This window comes from Cherax quadricarinatus, chromosome 16 (genome assembly GCF_038502225.1).
Source record: "Cherax quadricarinatus isolate ZL_2023a chromosome 16, ASM3850222v1, whole genome shotgun sequence".
Classification (NCBI taxonomy): Eukaryota; Metazoa; Arthropoda; class Malacostraca; order Decapoda; family Parastacidae; genus Cherax; species Cherax quadricarinatus.
In genome coordinates this window covers 23,182,735-23,202,403 of record NC_091307.1, presented here as the reverse complement: position 1 = coordinate 23,202,403, position 19,669 = coordinate 23,182,735, and the positions used below count along the sequence as shown (strand labels likewise).

The following is a 19,669-nucleotide window of genomic DNA, read 5'->3' as shown; positions in this document are numbered from 1 at the left end:
AAATAAAAATATGAAGAAAAACTGATTGAACACTTTAACTCTTAATTGTAAATTAGACAAAACAATTTACTCAGAGTAAAGAAAACACTTTACGTTAAAAAAGAAATTGAAATTACACTAAGAGTGAATTTGTTCAAAGAAATATGAAAAATATGAATAAAAATAAAACAAGAAACAAAACTGGAAGTGTAACATTTACAAGTGGCGGGACACACAACACTTACAAGTGGCAGGGCACACAACACTTACAAGTGGCAGGACACACAACACTTACAAGTGGCAGGGCACACAACACTTACAAGTGGCGGGGCACACAACACTTACAAGTGGCGGGGCACACAACACTTACAAGTGGTGGGACACACAACACTTACAAGTGGTGGGGCACACAACACTTACAAGTGGTGGGGCACACAACACTTACAAGTGGCGGGGCACACAACACTTACAAGTGGCGGGGCACACAACACTTACAAGTGGCAGGGCACACAACACTTACAAGTGGTGGGACACACAACACTTACAAGTGGTGGGGCACACAACACTTACAAGTGGCGGGGCACACAACACTTACAAGTGGCAGGGCACACACACATATTCACGTATTCATTTTCTTTTTTTTTTTTTAGTATATTCTTACAACAAAATCTTGCTGTGACTGATACGACAAAAATTGCTGGCAAAAATAATGGTACACAAGTCTGCGAAAAAATTAGAGGAATGAGACACTGCTGGCATACGAAAAAAAGGTATACAGAAATAAATGGATAATTTGGTATACTGGGGTGGATATCACTGCATGAACTACAATGACAAATACTGGAGAATACAATGCTGAAAGAATACAAGATAAAAAAAAAATGAATTACTTCACACGGAGTGACTGACTGGTACACTACACAATAATACTTACTACAGACAGAGAGTAGCATAAAAACACAGATAAAAAAATATGAGATGAGCGATAACACTGAAAAATATTGCAAAAATAATTAATGAGTCAAAGAAACACTGAGTCTACACTGAAAACACAAGGCTTAGAGTACACAAGAAATTCACTGTAAATGTCTCACACACGCAAATGTCTTTAAATGCAAGAAAATGTCTCTAAACAGAAAATTATCACTGAAGTCTGTAGTGGTAGAAGTGATGGTGACGAGTGATGAGGTGAAGCTTGTCCTATGCAGGAGATGACGCCTACACTCACACTGTCGTCGGAAGAAATGCGCTTTCTAGGTGAACTCACATAACTGGCTTTATCGTTGGCACTCAGCTACAATCTCTTGACCAATTATGTGAGCCAAAACAGTATTAGGACCCGGTACAAGGGTGCAAACAGCCACAGGTAGATGAGTGAAGAGTGTGTGGCGGGTGGGTGGCAGATGGTGGGGGCAGCGGAACAAGCTGGCCCTGTGCGCTCTCACTGCCACGCACTTCTCACCATGCACAAGGTGGCTTAACTAAACCACAATGCCACAGGGATGATGAAGACCACTCTTACCAGCGTCCAAGCACAAGCGATATATGAAACAATACTTCAGAGGAACTTGCGTGGCTTACTTCTCTCTCTCAGCTGGGTTAGGAAGCTGGGCTGGCTGACTGGCTTAACCCAAGAGAATGGCTGACTGGAAGACGTGTAACGATGCACACAGCATGAAGGAGCAGGTGGATGACAAGAGACAGGCTGGATGATAGGCTGACTGTTGTTCACTTCCACAGTCTGGCTTGGTTGGCTTAATTGCAAAATCCGGGTCAACCCCTCGGAGATTGAAGCAATTAGCACATGAACTAAGCCAGGAAGCTTGAAAAACGGCTGCAACAGGCCTGCAGGCTGGAGTACACAGGGTGGTGGCTGAGACGGTGCACCTCTGACCTGCCGGCAACCCACAAACAGTCTTCTAACGTCTGAAATACCCTTAAATCCATGCTCACACCGGTGCCACCATTTATCATGTGGGTTTTCGATACGTGGATAGGGTAAGAATACTCACGTAGGCTGGTAGTACGTATAATATAACGGAAAGTATGGGAAAGCGCCAACAGCCGTCCTGCCTCTCTTTGCTCCCTAGCCTGACTGACCCATGAGTGACTATGGGTGAGGGGGTGTTTGAAATCCTGCTATGGTCAGCAGCAATATGAAAACACTCAGTGATTCACGCAGAGACGGTTGGTAGTGAGTCATCTACTGGTACACTGGTTACTTGTAACTGGTTACTAGGAACTGGTACTACTACTGAGACATGGGTATGAAGCAGCTACCATCCTCAGCATGGGTATGAAGCAGCTACCATCCTCAGCATGGGTATGAAGCAGCTACCATCCTAAGCATGGGTATGAAGCAGCTACCATCCTCAGCATGGATATGAAGCAGCTACCATCCTCAGCATGGGTATGAAGCAGCTACCACCCTCAGCATGGATATGAAGCAGCTACCGTCCTCAGCATGGGTATGAAGCAGCTACCATCCTCAGCATGGGTATGAAACAGCTACCATCCTCAGCATGGGTATGAAGCAGCTACCGTCCACAGCATGGGTATGAAGCAGCTACCATCCTCAGCATGGGTATGAAGCAGCTACCGTCCACAGTATGGGTATGAAGCAGCTACCGTCCACAGTATGGGTATGAAGCAGCTACCGTCCTCAGCATGGGTATGAAGCAGCTACCGTCCACAGCATGGGAATGAAGCAGCTACCATCCTCAGCATGGGTATGAAGCAGCTACCGTCCACAGCATGGGTATGAAGCAGCTACCATCCTCAGCATCAGCATGGGTATGAAGCAGCTACCATCCTCAGCATGGGTATGAAGTAGCTACCGTCCACAGCATGGGTATGAAGCAGCTACCGTCCACAGCATGGGTATGAAGCAGCTAAAATCCTCAGCATGGGTATGAAGCAGCTACCATCCTCAGCATGGGTATGAAGCAGCTACCATCCTCAGCATGGGTATGAAGCAGCTACCATCCTCAGCATGGGTATGAAGCAGCTACCATCCTCAGCATGGGTATGAAGGAGCTACCATCCTCAGCATGGGTATGAAGCAGCTATCGTCCTCAGCATGGGTATGAAGCAGCTACCATCCTCAGCATGGGTATGAAGGAGCTACCATCCTCAGCATGGGTATGAAGGAGCTACCGTCCACAGTATGGGTATGAAGGAGCTACCATCCTCAGCATGGGTATGAAGGAGATACCGTCCACAGTATGGGTATGAAGGAGCTACCATCCTCAGCATGGGTATGAAGCAGCTACCGTCCACAGCATGGGTATGAAGTAGCTACCGTCCTCAGTATGGGTATGAAGCAGCTACCATCCTCAGCATGGGTATGAAGGAGCTACCATCCTCAGCATGGGTATGAAGTAGCTACCATCCTCAGCATGGGTATGAAGTAGCTACCATCCTCAGCATGGGTATGAAGCAGCTACCGTCCACAGTATGGGTATGAAGCAGCTACCGTCCTCAGAATGGGTATGAAGCAGCTACCATCCTCAGCATGGGTATGAAGTAGCTACCATCCTCAGCATGGGTATGAAGCAGCTACCATCCTCAGCATGGGTATGAAGTAGCTACCATCCTCAGCATGGGTATGAAGTAGCTACCGTCCTCAGAATGGGTATGAAGCAGCTACCATCCACAGCATGGGTATGAAGCAGCTACCATCCTCAGCATGGGTATGAAGCAGCTACCGTCCTCAGCATGGGTATGAAGTAGCTACCGTCCTCAGCATGGGTATGAAGCAGCTACCGTCCTCAGCATGGGTATGAAGCAGCTACCGTCCACAGCATGGGTATGAAGCAGCTACCGTCCTCAGCATGGGTATGAAGTAGCTACCATCCTCAGCATGGGTATGAAGCAGCTACCGTCCTCAGCATGGGTATGAAGTAGCTACCATCCTCAGCATGGGTATGAAGTAGCTACCATCCTCAGCATGGGTATGAAGCAGCTACCGTCCTCAGCATGGGTATGAAGTAGCTACCGTCCACAGCATGGGTATGAAGTAGCTACCGTCCACAGCATGGGTATGAAGCAGCTACCGTCCTCAGCATGGGTATGAAGTAGCTACCGTCCACAGCATGGGTATGAAGTAGCTACCATCCACAGCATGGGTATGAAGCAGCTACCATCCTCAGCATGGGTATGAAGCAGCTACCGTCCACAGCATGGGTATGAAGTAGCTACCGTCCACAGCATGGGTATGAAGTAGCTACCATCCACAGCATGGGTATGAAGCAGCTACTATCCTCAGCATGGGTATGAAGTAGCTACCATCCTCAGCATGGGTATGAAGTAGCTACCGTCCTCAGTATGGGTATGAAGCAGCTACCATCCTCAGCATGGGTATGAAGTAGCTACCGTCCTCAACATGGGTATGAAGCAGCTACCATCCACAGCATGGGTATGAAGTAGCTACCGTCCTCAGCATGGGTATGAAGTAGCTACCGTCCTCAGCATGGGTATGAAGTAGCTACCGTCCTCAGCATGGGTATGAAGTAGCTACCATCCACAGCATGGGTATGAAGCAGCTACCATCCTCAGCATGGGTATGAAGTAGCTACCGTCCTCAGCATGGGTATGAAGTAGCTACCATCCACAGCATGGGTATGAAGCAGCTACCGTCCACAGCATGGGTATGAAGTAGCTACCATCCTCAGCATGGGTATGAAGTAGCTACCGTCCTCAGCATGGGTATGAAGTAGCTACCGTCCACAGCATGGGTATGAAGTAGCTACCGTCCTCAGCATGGGTATAAAGTAGCTACCATCCACAGCATGGGTATGAAGTAGCTACCGTCCTCAGCATGGGTATGAAGTAGCTACCATCCTCAGCATGGGTATGAAGCAGCTACCATCCTCAGCATGGGTATGAAGTAGCTACCGTCCACAGCATGGGTATGAAGCAGCTACCGTCCTCAGCATGGGTATGAAGTAGCTGCCATCCTAAGCATGGGTATGAAGCAGCTACCATCCTCAGCATGGGTATGAAGTAGCTACCGTCCTCAGCATGGGTATGAAGTAGCTACCGTCCACAGCATGGGTATGAAGTAGCTACCGTCCTCAGCATGGGTATAAAGTAGCTACCATCCACAGCATGGGTATGAAGTAGCTACCGTCCTCAGCATGGGTATGAAGTAGCTACCGTCCTCAGCATGGGTATGAAGCAGCTACCATCCTCAGCATGGGTATGAAGTAGCTACCGTCCACAGCATGGGTATGAAGCAGCTACCGTCCTCAGCATGGGTATGAAGTAGCTGCCATCCTAAGCATGGGTATGAAGCAGCTACCATCCTCAGTATGGGTATGAAGCAGCTACCGTCCTCAGCATGGGTATGAAGCAGCTACCACCCACAGCATGGGTATGAAGCAGCTACCATCCTCAGCATGGGTATGAAGCAGCTACCATCCTCTGCATGGGTATGAAGCAGCTACCATCCTCAGCATGGGTATGAAGTAGCTACCATCCTCAGCATGGGTATGAAGCAGCTACCGTCCTCAGCATGGGTATGAAGCAGCTACCACCCACAGCATGGGTATGAAGCAGCTACCATCCTCAGCATGGGTATGAAGCAGCTACCATCCTCAGCATGGGTATGAAGCAGCTACCATCCTCAGCATGGGTATGAAGCAGCTACCGTCCTCAGCATAGGTATGAAGTAGCTGCCATCCTCAGCATGGGTATGAAGCAGCTACCATCCTCAGCATGGGTATGAAGCAGCTACCATCCTCAGCATGGGTATGAAGCAGCTACCATCCTAAGCATGGGTATGAAGTAGCTACCATCCTCAGCATGGGTATGAAGTAGCTACCATCCTCAGCATGGGTATGAAGTAGCTACCGTCCACAGTATGGGTATGAAGCAGCTACCATCCTCAGCATGGGTATGAAGTAGCTACCGTCCTCAGCATGGGTATGAAGCAGCTACCATCCTCAGCATGGGTATGAAGCAGCTACCATCCTCAGCATGGGTATGAAGCAGCTACCGTCCACAGTATGGGTATGAAGGAGCTACCATCCACAATATGGGTATGAAGCAGCTACCGTTCACAGTATGGGTATGAAGGAGCTACCATCCACAATATGGGTATGAAGCAGCTACCGTCCTCAGCATGGGTATAAAGCAGCTACCGTTTACAGGACGGGTACGAGGTATATAATAAAGGTCGCAGGATAACTTCGATAAAGTGTGGTAAGTTTACACATAAAGTGCGGGTAAACAAGTATGGAGGACTAATGTTTATGTGGTAGTCAGTGCTCCAATGTTCCTCTCCCTGTGCCATATTGTTCATTCAGGTGACAACAGTACTCTTAATTACACTTTCAAGTGGCATTCGACATGCCACTTGGTACAGAATACCGATAAACTTAGGTATTACATGTTTATGCAACCCCCGGGCATCTTTATTTAAAGACGCTTCGCAAGCTAATGTCTTGATCAGTTCAGTAGAGGGATGATGCACAAAGAGAGTAGATGAGGCAATCAGTCTCTTGGTACTGCTGAACTATACACAGAAGACAGTGAAAGACGAGACAATCCATTTCAGCCTGGAGGCTGGTGTTCAATACCTTAGTGAAAAAACCATACCACGGGCGGGAATAGAACCCGCGATCAGTGGTATGGTTTGTTTGCAATCGTGTCATTACGATTTCGTGAATCGATACCTTAGTGCTGACGCATCTGAAGCATAAGAAGGTAGATAAGAGTGTGGCTGGTGATACGTCTTCCAGTAAAGATACCCAGGCGAGGTCTTGCATGTATCTAATTCCTCAATCATCACGACAGGTTTTATTACACTGTTGCTATCTTAAAGATGACTTAAAGTAAAAGTTTTGAGGAACTGTGACTTAGAGGATGAGTATAAATAATGCATAGGTGAAATGGTGAATCATGAGTAAGAGGTCAAGTGAGAGACGTGAGTCACAAGTGAAATCTGAGGTGAGAGAGAGTGAGAGGGAAATTGTAGATGGCTTGCGGAGGTACAATAGGCAAACCACAACAAGATCGAATGAAGGGGAAATATTAATTGAATCTCCAGATAGTCACAGCCAAGCAATAAGACCAGTAGACCTGTATTAAGAGACCACTTTGGTATCTGGAGGTATCATGCGAGACCAATACAGTAACAGCATGGTACTGCTAGTACCCAGGCAGACAGAAAAGTTAACAGCATTCCCTTAGAGAATATGTCTTGGAGCAGCGTTGGTAATTTATTACCTCTGATTCTTATGACTTTTCGGTTTAAGTCGGACCTAAACGTCGTGGTAAGCTTCTCTCTCCCGTGTGCGGGTTATTTAAGTATTGTTCCAGTCATTGTATTGTGCCTTTTTGTTGTTTAGTAATGCATTATTGGTTTTCTAACGTGTTTGGGTACATCAGTTTTTAAATGATCTAAGCATCATACACATATATTAGTCTACGTTAGGTCAAGTTAAGTTAGAAAGAACGCAAATGGAAATTTAGCCATACTGCTTGGGTTTCTTGGGTTGTCTTGGATTGTTACCCCTCCGAGATTACTAAGGTATACCTGGAGGGTATACCTTAGTAACAACGTTTTCTTGCAACCGCAATCGGTAAATTTGTTAAAGCATTAGTCGTGTGAAGCAGTGAGGGACCACTAGGCTGACTTATCACTGGGTTTCCCGTTACCTGAGGCAAGCCAGGAGAGCTTTTTGCATGGAAATACCTTGTGGGAGTTCCCCCAACCTGTTTTGTCTTAAGTCTGTTTGTTGCTTGTGTGTGGAAATGCGTGTGGTGGGAGAGAAGGGACGGATTAGTTGAAGGAAAAGAGGAGAAAGAGGAATGGGGAAGGGTTTGTGATGGTAGAAGAGAGGGTGAAAGGAGGAAGAGGAGGCAGAAGGGAAAACTTAGAGTAAAAATATCTTAGGTAGAGTTTGTAAGTGTTTATCATAGTTTTATTATCTCGTGTGGCTGGTTGTTGTTGCTTGTTATTGTTGTTGTTGTTGTTATTATTGCTGCTGCAAACACCTCAATTCTACAGAACTTGACTGCTCAATAATGCTTGACATCATAAAGTTCTACGGAGCGAAACATTGGCACAATAAAAGCCTCTTCTGCAACCTATCTTTCATTTACTATTTTTTTTTTCAAAATCTTCTGTCTACTTCGGTACTATATATATTTCTGATTCGTCTGAATCTTCGGTAAACATTCATCTGAAGATCGATTCCAAGTATTAATATATTTTATTTAGACGACTTTTCGGCATCTTTAGTTTAACATCCTTCACTTCTTTGTTTAATTCACGCTGGACCTTCACTGGTCATGCAACTAACACCACGTAATACCTCTCACTGCCCTTTCCCTTCCAACACCAGCTTTCTATGTACATATACGTCCTACTGCCCCTTGTAATATATATATATATATATATATATATATATATATATATATATATATATATATATATATATACAGAGAAAGACAACTAATTTACAAATATAAATAAAATAAAAAAATTTGTACAATTGTGCAAGGAGGCTAGGTCAAATAACCAGAATTTCATTGTATTGTATCTCACGAAACGCTAAACCCGTGTGAGTTATTCATGGCGAGGAGTGAGGGTGGTGGAGGAGGCTCGATCCTTCGGTCACTAGTTACTGCTGAGTCTTTGACCAGCCAGGCTGTTGTGTATAAATCATATCATCCCTTTTAAATTTTGAGCAGAAGTTATTAAAAAATTGTGACGGTGTCTTAATATCATCTTCAATGTATATTTTGTCTAATCTGTCTACTGGAATGTTACCTTATATGAAGAACTCAGTTTAAACCTGACGAAACAACAATTCTCTAAATAGCTCAGACAGTTTTCACTGACTGCACCTGTTCAGTAAAAAAAAAAATATACTGGAAACGCCCCAAATCTTTCAAAATCTTTCTGGAGAGAGGGAGAGAAAAGTACATAACAATTTATGCCTACGAGGACTCCTTACACAAGCGAGGGTCTTAGACGAACGTCAGTACAAAGCTTGGGTACAACTAGCACACACTGGAACAACTCACTTAACTTAACATACGGGGTTCAAGGCTTCCTAACATACTTCATATATGACAGAAATTACTCAAAGACAGCTAAGAGGTTTTACGAGTCAGTTTCGCATTTCTCTCAATAGTTAATCCTCAACGGGACTAAGGTCCTTACGACCCTTACTGGTTAGCACTTCGTTATAATAATAATAATAATAATAATAATAATAATAATAATAATAATAATAATAATAATAATAATAATGTGCTTACATGGAGCTTCAAGCAGTATGCAGGCACCAACAGGCTGACTTATTAACCGGGACACCCTGTCAGGGACCTGGTGAGAGACCTGACCAGAGACCTGGTCAGGGAAGGCCATAATCCTGGAAAGCATTACCAGGTACACTGGTGATGGACATATGATAGGAGATTGCAGCAGACCTGACTAAGCAATTTTTCTCGTACACTTTTCTAACCCTTAACACCATTTGACAACTTGTTCCACTCGTGTACAATTCCAGCGTCAAACATGTACTTTTCTATATTATTTCCAAATCTTTGTGTATATTCCTCATTCTGTTCCACATTCTTAGTTAAAGAAGACATGCTTATGATTATTTAACCTCAGGATAAACCAGGAAAGCCATGCAGTGTGACTTTATTCGTTCCTGACCCAGCCCAGGATGTGACTCGTGACAGTCAACTAACACCTAGGTACCGATTTACTGCTTGGTGAACAAGAACATTTACTGCTTGGTGAACAAGAACAGCAAGCGTAAGAAGGCTTGCTCACACACACACACAATATATATATATATATATATATATATATATATATATATTATATATATATATATATATATATATATATATATATATATATATATATATATATATTGCAAAACAACCACTCTGAAAGAATAGAGAAATTCCAAGCGCTTTCTTGACTACTCACATTATCAAGGAACTATGAAAGTAAAGCATCCAAGGAAGCTATATAAGGGGTCTGGCCAACACCTCACTATCAGATCCCACAACGGTTAAACACCTGACGCGCGCCGGCCCAACTGGACAGGTCCTTTGCACAACTCACCAACAAACTATTCTACCCAAGAAAATTTAAAAATTATTATTTGTCCGGTGTATTATTAAATTCTTCCCAAATTAATTATAAATGGATCTAATTTATATAAACCAAAGGAAATATTCATATTAGTGTCAAAACTGCTTTTTATGAAACAAGATTCAATTATATTCCTGTCGACCATGGACTTGCTTGATACTACTTTCTCAACTTTTTGAAAATCAATTGGATGGTTAAAATCTCTTACATGAATAAATAGAGCATTGGAATCTTGTCCAGTTCTAATGCTATATTTATGTTTTAATCTTAGTTCGAGATTTTTACCAGTTTGACCGTAATAAACTTTATCGCAAATTTTACAAGGAATCTTATAGACACATCCATCAACATTTTGGGGGGAATTCTTTATCAAAAGTTTTTTACTGTATCAAGATTTTTGAATACAACTTTAATATTAAAAATCTTAAGAAGAGAAGTCATATCAACCAAGTTTTCATGGTAAGGGAGAACCAACATATTTTTAGTTGAATAAGGCTGGTTGTCCCTTTTTAGATTGTAAAAAGTATTTCTAGCAACTTTAAAAGATTTATCAATTATATATATATATATATATATATATATATATATATATATATATATATATATATATATATATATATATATATATATATACACATATATATATATGTGTGTGTGTGTGTGTGTCAGCCAGTCAAGGCTCATTGATAAAGCTCCTGGTGAGCGAAACATTGGTAAGCCAAACTCATCCTAACAAAAGTTTCTTAACGTTGTCCATGCATCTGTTTCATGAATCTGTGGGTATAATGTACTGTACCTCCTATATGTGCTTTCACTTGCGAGGGGAAAGCTGGAACAGTGAAATACAGGTCACTCTTTCCAAACATTTCTTCCTTGGCGCTACTAGTGACTACGGGGGTCACGTTACTCTGCCACCACTGAAACTAAGACAGTGGTGAAAATCTCAGACGTAACCCGAGACCTCACAGTGCGACATCTCTCACCCTGTTAAGTAAAAGGACACAAATGCAACTAATTTTACATTTTATTGTGGCAACGTTTCGCTCTCCAGAAGCTTTATCAAGCCGTTGCAGCTTGATAAAGCTCCTGGAGAGCGAAACGTTGCCACAATAAAATGTCAAATTAGTTACATTTGTGTCCTTCTACTTAACATATTGTCTGTAATTCTACCAATATTAATACAATCTCTTACCCTAAGTGGCACCTACCTCAGTGGCAAGGACCCAGCTTCGTTTCTTCCATGTGGCGAGAAGTTAGTTAGTTTAATATGTTTATTATGCACCCCATACCCATCCTGTTTGCGGTAGTCAAAAGATTACAGAGGTACATAATGGGTCCAGGGACTGGGCCTCAAAGTTTTGATAGCTGAGCAAGTTACAGAGGTAATGAATTCACAATTTACAAAGGTAATGAACTCACAATTTACAAATGTAATGAACTCCAGGTAGGTCTAGTCACAATCATTACAAGTTACAAAGGTATTTACAGATTACAGAGGTACACAATGGGTCCAGGGACCGGGCTCCAAAGTTTTGATGGCTGAACTAGGTACAAGGTAATGAACTCACAAGTTACAAAGGTAATGAACTCACAAGTTACAAAGGTAATGAATACTGTAAGAATGGTTACTTACGTTTATACATGGCTGCAATCATGAACAAATTTTAGAGTAATGAGCAATTCACACTTCCACACCCGGTCACAACTGTAGTGAGTTATTGGTGCAAATGTTGATTGCTGAGTCTCTCTCTCTCACACACACACACACACACACATACAAATTCATACACACACACACATAAACACACACACACACACACACACACACACACACACACACACACACACACACACACACACACACACACACACACAAACTCATACACACACACGCACACACACTCATACACACACACACACTCATACACACACACACACTCATACACACACACACACTCATACTCACACACACACACACACACACACACACACACACACACACACACACACACACACACACACACACTCACACACAAACACACAAACACACACACACACACACACACACACACACACACACACACACACACACACACACACACACACACACACACATGCACATATGTGGTAATGCTTTATTTACAGCTAGCAAAGTCAGGGTATTTCTCCAGAATGGTCTGTAATGTACCACTGTGGATAAAATACTTAGCCATTTCTTGAACACTTCTGAGTGAGTTGTTTCTAAATTCATTAATTTTATCGCACTCCAGTACATAATGACGCAGGGTGTGACAATAATCCATCTGGCAAAGTTTACATTTCGTTTGGTCTACATCTGGTGGTGGTGATTTAACCTTCCAAAGATACTTGTAACCCAGCCGGAGCCGGGCGGTAGTGACATCCAAGAGTCTGCTTATTTTGTTGGATGCACCATAGACATGTGGCTCCTCCTGCATGATAGAATGATGATAGATGGACTCACTGGTGTCAATCTCCCTGAGCCTTAAGTCCATAAAATTCAGCTGAAGTTCTTTTCGTATTATTGTTCTCAAACTACTACCTGACAAGCCAAGATTGTAATCTACTCCCTCTTTGAAAGCATACAGCTTAGCCAATTTATCAGTTCTATCATGCATCTGAAGACCAATGTGAGATGGAATCCACAGCATGTGCACTCTGACTCAACTGTCCACAATCCTACCATACCTGTGTCTGGCTTCTGACACAAGCATGCCACAATTTATGCTTAATGAGTTGAGAGCATTTATGGATGACAGAGAATCAGTTACAATTAAACTGTCAATCTTTGATACATAGATGCATTTCAGTGCAAGGAGTATGGCAAACAGTTCTGTCTGAAGGGTAGAGGCCCAATTATTGATGCGTGCTCCAATTTCTTTATGGGTAAATCTTCACGTAGCTTCTGCCTATATTCACCTATGATTATTTGTCTACACTTAGGGTCGCACCCTAAGGGATTTTTACCTGCGATTTACCTGTGTCTGATTTACTTGTAAACCATCATCTCTAAAACTCTGACTGTTGCAGCTGTATAACGTCCCTTGTAGTACCCTGCAACCACGGTACTGTACCTCATATTCTCCAAGTAACTAACTAATGTTACAGACAGTAATCTCTGTGCATGTTTTCAGAGGTTGTTAGGAGTGGTGGTGGTGATGGTGGTACCAACGGTGATGTGCCGACCTGCTGCTCAGGTTGTTCCCACAACCAACACACAGCCCAGGCTGCAGGCGAGGCCCACAGAGACCACTTCCTCGGACCTCAACAGAGAACTATTAACTGGGTCTCTAAATCATTTCGCAAGGGGCCCCAGCTCTCAAGTTATTGGTAAGTCTACTTTTTTTTTTTTTAGCACCGATGTCTTTACGAGCTAAGGACTGATATATATATCTCAGCTCATTTTAAAATCTAAGATATTCTACTCCCAGAATGCGACCTACAGTAGTCTACTAGCATTCAGGTACGTACGAATTGAGAGGCAAATAGTCAACTAGTTTAAGGACGCTTGTTCATACTATCGACTCTCCGGATATTAATCGCAGCTACAACGAGTGTGAACGAGACAACTTCAGAAGTATCACCCCTTTATTATTCTCTGTAATGTGTTGATTGCCGCATTTAAGTGAGTATGAGGTGTCTACCCTGCACGGGATGAGTATGTGGTGACTACTGTCTATAGTGTGGGTAGGGGTGACAATCGTCTAGAGGTTGGGCATGGTATGACTACCCTTCACAGGACTAGTATGAGGTGCATAATGAAATTATCAAACTAACATTAGACAATGCTGTGTACACCAATCAATGAATATTTTTTTCATGAACCTGTATAAACACACTAGCTTCATGAACCTGCACACACTAGCTTCATGAACCTGCATACACTAGCTTCATGAACCTGCACACACTAGCTTCATGAACCTGCACACACTAGCTTCATGAACCTGCACACACTAGCTTCATGAACCTGCACACACTAGCTTCATGAACCTGCACACACTAGCTTCATGAACCTGCACACACTAGCTTCATGAACCTGCACACACTAGCTTCATGAACCTGCACACACTAGCTTCATGAACCTGCACACACTAGCTTCATGAACCTGCACACACTAGCTTCATGAACCTGCACACACTAGCTTCATGAACCTGCACACACTCTGGCTTCATGAACCTGCACACACTCTGGCTTCATGAACCTGCACACACTCTGGCTTCATGAACCTGCACACACTAGCTTCATGAACCTGCACACACTCTGGCTTCATGAACTTGCACACACTCTGGCTTCATGAACCTGCACACACTCTGGCTTCATGAACCTGCACACACTCTGGCTTCATGAACCTGCACACACTAGCTTCATGAACCTGCACACACTCTGGCTTCATGAACTTGCACACACTAGCTTCATGAACCTGCACACACTCTGGTTTCATGAACCTGCACACACTCTGGCTTCATGAACCTGCACACACTCTGGCTTCATGAACCTGCACACACTCTGGCTTCATGAACCTGTACACAATCTAGCTTCATGAACCTGCACACACTCTGGCTTCATGAACCTGCACACACTCTGGCTTCATGAACCTGCACACACTCTGGTTTCATGAACCTGCACACTAGCATCATGAACCTGCACACACTCTGGTTTCATGAACCTGCACACTAGCATCATGAACCTGCACACACTCTGGCTTCATGAACCTGTACACAATCTAGCTTCATGAACCTGCACACACTCTGGCTTCATGAACCTGTACACAATCTAGCTTCATGAACCTGCACACACTCTGGCTTCATGAACCTGTACACAATCTAGCTTCATGAACCTGCACACACTCTGGCTTCATGAACCTGCACACACTCTGGTTTCATGAACCTGCACACACTCTGGCTTCATAAACCTGTACACAATCTAGCTTCATGAACCTGCACACACTCTGGCTTCATAAACCTGTACACAATTTAGCTTCATAAACCTGCACACACTCTGGTTTCATTAACCTGCACACACTCTGGCTTCATGAACCTGCACACACTCTGGCTTCATGAACCTGCACACAATCTAGCTTCATGAACCTGCACACACTCTGGCTTCATGTACCTGCACACACACACTCTGGCTTCATGTACCTGCACACACACACTCTGGCTTCATGTACCTGCACACACACTCTGGCTTCATGAACCTGCACACACACACTCTGGCTTCATGTACCTGCACACACACTCTGGCTTCATGAACCTGCACACACACACTCTGGCTTCATGAACCTGTACAGTTACATGAAGCTTAAGGAAGAAACTTTGTTATATAGTTAAGGGAAAACAATAAAACAGTAGAGTCATACAGTGTCAGAGGAATGGGAAGTAACCAAGTTTTATCCCAAGAAAGTTAGGACTCCTATAATGTTAATCTTGGATCAAGAATCTTTCACTAGCATCAAGTCACATCTCTTGAAGGGATTAAAGTCTGTCATAATAATTTCTATCTTCGCAACTTTCTTATAAATTCCTTGTCTGCAGACTTAGCTGGAGGTGTGAGCGTGCAGCAGCAGCAGCAGCAGCAGCAGCAGCAGCAGAACGAGATACCAAGTGAGACATTGAGAAGGTTTAAGCCACCTAGACCAGCCTCTAAGGAGGAGAGGACTCGCTCTTACTTCTCAGACTACAGAGTACAAACTCCGCCCCATGCGCACCTACTGGTCTATAAGGAACCTTTCTTCGACACTGTGAACCATGGCAAGATCATCCTGGGGCTTCAGGAGAGACGCAAGCAGTATAATCTTCCTCTACACAAGCTCAAGAGCTTGCGTCCTTACTTCCCTTTCTTCACACTAGACTAAAAATTGTAATGTATTTTATTCAGAGCGAGGAGTGGTGGAGGCTCGAGTCTCCGTCTGGTAACAACGGCCCAATCTTTGACTAGTCAGGTTATTGGTGATAGCCACAAAATTGATAAAATATATGAAATTACTTCTGCTCATACTAGGAAATAGAAGGGTAAGCAAGTTTGATCTGTGGATGTCAAAAGTAGCTCCAGTTCCTTGGACCAAGAGCCCTCCACTGGCGTCAAGGCGTCCTCTTGAAGGTTGCCATACTACTCGCAGACATCTTCCTTATCTGTGCAGCCAGTTTTCTCATAATTTATATATATATATATATATATATATATATATATATATATATATATATATATATATATATATATATATATATATATATATATATATATGTCGTGCCGAATAGGCAGAACTTGCGATCTTGGCTTAAATAGCAACGTTCATCTTGCCATATAGGACAAGTGAAAATTTGTGTATGCAATAATTTCTCCAAAATCATTCTGAACCTAACGAAAAAAATATATTTCAGTGTGTTTATTTAGTATTAAATTACTGTAAACAAATCTAAAATATATTTGGTTGGGTTAGGCTAAAATAAATTGTTCTTGTTATAATAAGGTTAGGTAAGTTTTCTAAGTTATTTTTGGTGCAAAATAATAAATTTTTACATCAACATTAATGAAAAAAACATATCTTTAAACGTATAAGAGAAAATTTTAGAAAGGACTTAATTATAAATGAGTTCTTGCTAATTGACCAGTTTTACATATTCGGCACGACATATATATATATATATATATATATATATATATATATATATATATATATATATATATATATATATATATATATATATATATATGTCGTGCCGAATAGGCAGAACTTGCGATCTTGGCTTAAATAGCAACGCTCATCTTGCCATATAGGAAAAGTGAAAATTTGTGTATGCAATAATTTCGCCAAAATCGTTCTGAACCTAACGAAAAAAAATATATTTCACTGTGTTTGTTTAGTATTAAATTATTGTAAACAAATCTAAAATATATTTAGCTGGGTTAGGCTAAAATAAATTGTTCTTGTTATAATAAGGTTAGGTAAGTTTTCTAAGATTCTTTTGGTGCAAAATTAAAAAAATTTACATCAACATTAATGAAAAAAATATATATTTAAACGTATAAGAGAAAATTTCAGAAAGAACTTAATTTTAAATGAGTTCTTGCTAATTGACCAGTTTTACATATTCGCACGACATATATATATATATATATATATATATATATATATATATATATATATATATATATATATATACGGAGGGATATGTTGTGTATCTTTATACGTATATGCTTCTAAACTGTTGTATTCTGAGCACCTCTGCAAAAACAGTGATAATGTGTGAGTGTGGTGAAAGTGTTGAATGATGAAAGTATTTTCTTTTTGAGGATTTTCTTTCTTTTGGGTCACCCTGCCTCGGTGGGAGACGGCCGACTTGTTGAAAATATATATATATATATATATATATATATATATATATATATATATATATATATATATATATATGTTGTGGCAAATAGGTAAAACTGGTCAGTTAGCAAGAACTTATTTAAAATTAAGTCCTTTCTAAAAAGAATGATCTTATACTTTTAAAGATATATTTTTTCATATATGTTAATGTAAAAATTAATAATTTTTTACCAAAAGAACATTAGAAAACTTGCCTAACCTTATTATAACAAGCGCAACTTAATTTAGCATAATCCAGCTAAGTATATTTTAGATAAGTTTACAATAGTTTAATAATAAACAAAGACAATGAAATATATTTTTTCGTTAGGTTCAGAATGATTTTCTCTAAATTATTGCATATGCAAATTTTCGCTTGCCTTTTTCGGCAAGAGGAGCGTCGCTATTTAAGCCAAAATAGCAAGTTTTACCTCTTCGGCACCACACACAGACACACACACACACACACACACACACACACACACACACACACACACACACACACACACACACACACACACACACATATATATATATATATATATATATATATATATATATATATATATATATATATATATATATATATATATATATATATATATATATATATATATATACATATATATTTATATATATGTCGTGCCGAATATGCAAAACTGGTCAATTAGCAAGAACTCATTTAAAATTAAGTCCTTTCTAAAATTTTCTCTTATACGTTTAAAGATACATTTTTTTCATTAATGTTAATGTAATTTTTTTTAATTTTGCTCCAAAAGAATCTTAGAAAACTTACCTAACCTTATTATAAGAAGAACAATTTGTTTTAGCCTAACCAAACTAAATATATTTGAGAGTTGTTTACAATAATTTAACACTAAACAAACAGTGAAATATATTTTTTTTCGTTAGGTTCAGAATGATTTTGGCGAAATTATTGCATACACAAATTTTCACTTGCCCTATATGGCAAGATGAGCGTTGCTATTTAAGCCAAGATCGCAAGTTCTGCCTATTCGGCACGACATATATATATATATATATATATATATATATATATATATATATATATATATAGATATATATATATATATATATATATATATATATATATATATATATCTTGTATAATATTCCAAGATTTATGTTGAACTCCCCCCACTCTCATTTGTATTATACTGTGTTTGTAAACTAGTCAACGCTAGTTTTTTATATGCTTTCTAGCACATATATTATTCATTAATATGTATATTATTACTGTTAATGTTATGCTATTACACTGTACTGCCTGTCCGTTTGTATAAAGATTTATTTACATAAAACTGTGTGTATATTGAGGCTCCCACGACACCAGCTCTCTGTTGTTGATGATTGTGTGTGTGTCTATTGTTGATGATTGTGTGTGTGTCTATTGTTGATGATTGTGTGTGTGTCTGTTGTTGATGATTGTGTGTGTGTCTATTGTTGATGATTGTGTGTGTGTCTGTTGTTGATGATTGTGTGTGTGTCTGTTGCTGATGATTGTGTGTGTGTCTGTTGTTGATGATTGTGTGTGTGTCTGTTGTTGATGATTGTGTGTGTGTCTGTTGATGATTGTGTGTGTGTCTGTTGTTGATGATTGTGTGTGTGTCTATTGTTGATGATTGTGTGTGTGTCTGTTGTTGATGATTGTGTGTGTGTCTATTGTTGATGATTGTGTGTGTGTCTGTTGTTGATGATTGTGTGTGTGTCTGTTGTTGATGATTGTGTGTGTGTCTGTTGTTGATGATTGTGTGTGTGTCTGTTGTTGATGATTGTGTGTGTGTCTGTTGCTGATGATTGTGTGTGTGTCTGTTGTTGATGATTGTGTGTGTGTCTGTTGTTGATGATTGTGTGTGTGTCTGTTGTTGATGATTGTGTGTGTGTCTGTTGTTGATGATTGTGTGTGTGTCTGTTGATGATTGTGTGTGTGTCTGTTGTTGATGGTTGTGTGTGTGTCTGTTGTTGATGATTGTGTGTGTGTCTGTTGTTGATGATTGTGTGTGTGTCTGTTGTTGATGATTGTGTGTGTGTCTGTTGTTGATGGTTGTGTGTGTGTGTCTGTTGTTGATGATTGTGTGTGTGTCTGTTGTTGATGATTGTGTGTGTGTCTGTTGTTGATGATTGTGTGTGTGTCTGTTGTTGATGATTGTGTGTGTGTCTGTTGTTGATGA

At 40.9% G+C, this 19,669-nt stretch overlaps 1 protein-coding gene across 1 annotated transcript in view; it reads left to right on the top strand.

Annotated features, from left to right (window-relative positions):
* The window catches only part of LOC138852766 (uncharacterized), a 32,164-nt gene extending 15,820 nt beyond the window's left edge, over window positions 1–16,344 (top strand). The window contains exons 2-3 of the mRNA XM_070085469.1: window positions 13,258–13,453; window positions 15,658–16,344. Of these exons, the coding sequence (XP_069941570.1) occupies window positions 13,258–13,453; window positions 15,658–15,977 (516 nt within the window). The 3' untranslated portion in view covers window positions 15,978–16,344. The remainder of the gene's footprint in view (window positions 1–13,257; window positions 13,454–15,657) is intronic.
* The last annotated feature ends 3,325 nt before the right edge of the window (window positions 16,345–19,669 follow it).